This window comes from Austrofundulus limnaeus, unplaced genomic scaffold (assembly GCF_001266775.1).
Source record: "Austrofundulus limnaeus strain Quisiro unplaced genomic scaffold, Austrofundulus_limnaeus-1.0 Scaffold497, whole genome shotgun sequence".
NCBI lineage: Eukaryota > Metazoa > Chordata > Actinopteri > Cyprinodontiformes > Rivulidae > Austrofundulus > Austrofundulus limnaeus.
The window spans coordinates 293,538-296,219 of record NW_013952899.1 but is presented as its reverse complement, the minus strand read 5'-3'; the positions used below and the strand labels follow the sequence as shown (position 1 = coordinate 296,219).

The following is a 2,682-nucleotide window of genomic DNA, read 5'->3' as shown; positions in this document are numbered from 1 at the left end:
GACCTACACAATTTTTTTCTTTTTGATTTTTTACCTGAATTACTGAGATGCATCAGGACACATTACTTGCGGCATACAAAAAAGGCTGAAGAGAGGGAGCAAAATTGGATGCAAATGGTGGCTCACTGTACGGTAAGAAAAAAACATTTTTTTCTGTTTGTAGCCTTCTGGTTGATGCTGAGTGTTGAACTGTGGCCGTAGCGCAGTGGCTCGCGCTTTGGGAAGATTCTCGCGCGAGGCACCCTCACCAGCTGGGAAGTTGTTCACATATGTCAACCCCTTTGGACGTTTATCTGTCTAATGAGCCTCAAAAATCTATATTTTTTTGCTAAAAATCCGTAGGCTACCACTCGTACCCGCGCGTGGGGGTGGGGGTCTGTACGTGGAGATGACAGCGCCTGCTGTAACGCAGGAGGAAAAGAGAGCAGAAAAAGTAGATAACGTAATGTTTATTGTTTTTTAATTTCATTTTTATTTATTTTTTAAATGTCCGTTCAACGCCGTGTTCAACTAAATAGACAACAACTAACCAGGCTTCATTATCACATTCAGGAGATGTCTGTRAATTTCAGGAAAATCTCAGGCTTTGGTTATCCCGTGGGAATGCGCCACATAAAACAATGTCACCCAACTCATTCTCCATTTAATGTATAATTTTCCTGAATCTAAAAATCATTTCTGATCCCACAGAGAGGAATCGGCGGAGAATCTCACACGCTGGACACATTTACATCTATTTTACATATTTAAATGGAGGCGTGTCAGGGGAGGTTTCTCACGTGCGCTCAGTTCCACGTTCATTGGGATGTAGAAAGGAAAGGTGCGCAGGAACATGCGTACGCATGGTTTCATACATCTGAATATTTTGGTGCGGCGCGCATTTCTAAATTTGTCCTTACGTCAAATTTTAGTGTGAAAGCTGTGCAATCCTTTATGTATGAGGCCCCAGAATCCTGACCCCTGATAAAACGTAAAAACTTGAAGTGTGTCAGGGGTTTTTATCCTCCCTTTTCTAACATCACCTGTTTCTTCAGAATGACTCTCTTCAGCTCTTTCTCACTGCTCTCACACAGAAGCTCCAGGTTTTTCATTCCATCGTTCAGAACATTCTGCTGCGCCTCGGACTTTTCCATCTCTTTCTTCAAATGACGAATCCTGCCCTGCAGGAGAAACACGCAGTCATAAATAATTACTTTGTTTCGTCAGGTCAGCGAGGAGAGAAAGGCTGAGATATGTGGCAGCAGTTTAGTCAGACCTCACACTCTTTGAGTGCGTTGGTGAGTGTCATCTCCACCTGTTTCTTCTCCTCCTGTTCGTTCTCCAGCTCAGCGATCTTTAAATCCAACAGTCTTCTTTCCTCAGGGTCAAGGTCTCCCTGCAGCCGTCCTAGTTTGTTACTGAACTTGACTATCTCCATGTCCTACAGCGTGCAGGAAAGTGAGAGAATAAAATAATCAACAAAAGACAGAGCTGGACGTCACATTAAGGTGGGATTATTGTTGGAAGGTGTGCCTGGTTCTTCATGGTCTCCTGCTGTTTAGAACATTCTTTCTTCAGTTTGTTGAGCTGCTTTTCCAGGCCACTAATGGTATATTTACTCCTTAAAATCTGCGCGGTGGAATCTTTTTCCTTGGCCTTGACGAGCTCGAGCTGCTGTCTGCGATGTAACAGTTCCCTCATGAGGTTCTGCTGCAGAACATCCAACTCCTGCAGCACAGGCACAAGAACAGGGTTACAATCCAAGCACACAAAAGATCACGAGTCACAAAGTTTCTGCTCATCCAGATTCTGGCAGTGACAGGAGCCCTTCAGTCTCTAAGCTAATTTTAAAAAGTGGCATAAAAAATGTAGTTGCTACGTTGATGGATATTAAAGTAAACATATCCTGCTTTTAAATCCTTATTTTTCTCTTTTAAATCCTTCATTTGGGGTCTATATAAAGTGGAGTCTGAATTCCTCCTTATTATAAATCCACAAGCCTCTCTTTCAGGTATGTCTCAGATCAACTCGTTTTGAGGCTGTCTCTTTAAATCCAAACAAGGTGCTTAAAGCCCCGCCCCCAGAACAAGAGTCTGACCCAGAGCCAGAGTCTGTCCCAGAGCCAGAGTCTGACCAAGAACCAGAGTCTGACTAGAACAAGAGTCTGACCCAGAGCCAGAGTCTGACCAGAACAAGAGTCTGACCAAGAACCAGAGTCTGACCCAGAGCCAGAGTCTGTCCCAGAGCCAGAGTCTGACCAAGAACCAGAGTCTGACTAGAACAAGAGTCTGACCCAGAACCAGAGTCTGACCAGAACAAGAGTCTGACCAAGAACCAGAGTCTGACCCAGAGCCAGAGTCTGACCAGAACAAGAATCTGACCCAGAACCAGAGTCTGACCCAGAACAAGAGTCTGACCCAGAGTCAGAGTCTGACCCAGAACAAGAGTCTGACCCAGAACCAGAGTCTGACCCAGAGCCAGAGTCTGACCCAGAACATGAGTCTGACCCAGAACCAAAATCTGACCCAGGACCAGAGTCTGACCCAGAACAAGAGTCTGACCCAGAGTCAGAGTCTGACCCAGAACAAGAGTCTGACCCAGAACCAGAGTCTGACCCAGAGCCAGAGTCTGACCCAGAACATGAGTCTGACCCAGAACCAAAATCTGACCCAGAACCAAAGTCTGACCCAGAACAAGAGTCTG

The 2,682-nt window shown here is 45.2% G+C and overlaps 1 protein-coding gene across 1 annotated transcript in view; it reads right to left on the bottom strand.

Annotated features, from left to right (window-relative positions):
• ccdc39 (coiled-coil domain 39 molecular ruler complex subunit) overlaps window positions 1–2,682 on the bottom strand; it is a gene marked incomplete in the record, with an annotated part of 29,925 nt that overhangs the window by 9,360 nt on the left and 17,883 nt on the right. The window contains 3 exon segments of the mRNA XM_014025754.1: window positions 1,023–1,160; window positions 1,256–1,420; window positions 1,513–1,707. Of these exon segments, the coding sequence (XP_013881208.1) occupies window positions 1,023–1,160; window positions 1,256–1,420; window positions 1,513–1,707 (498 nt within the window).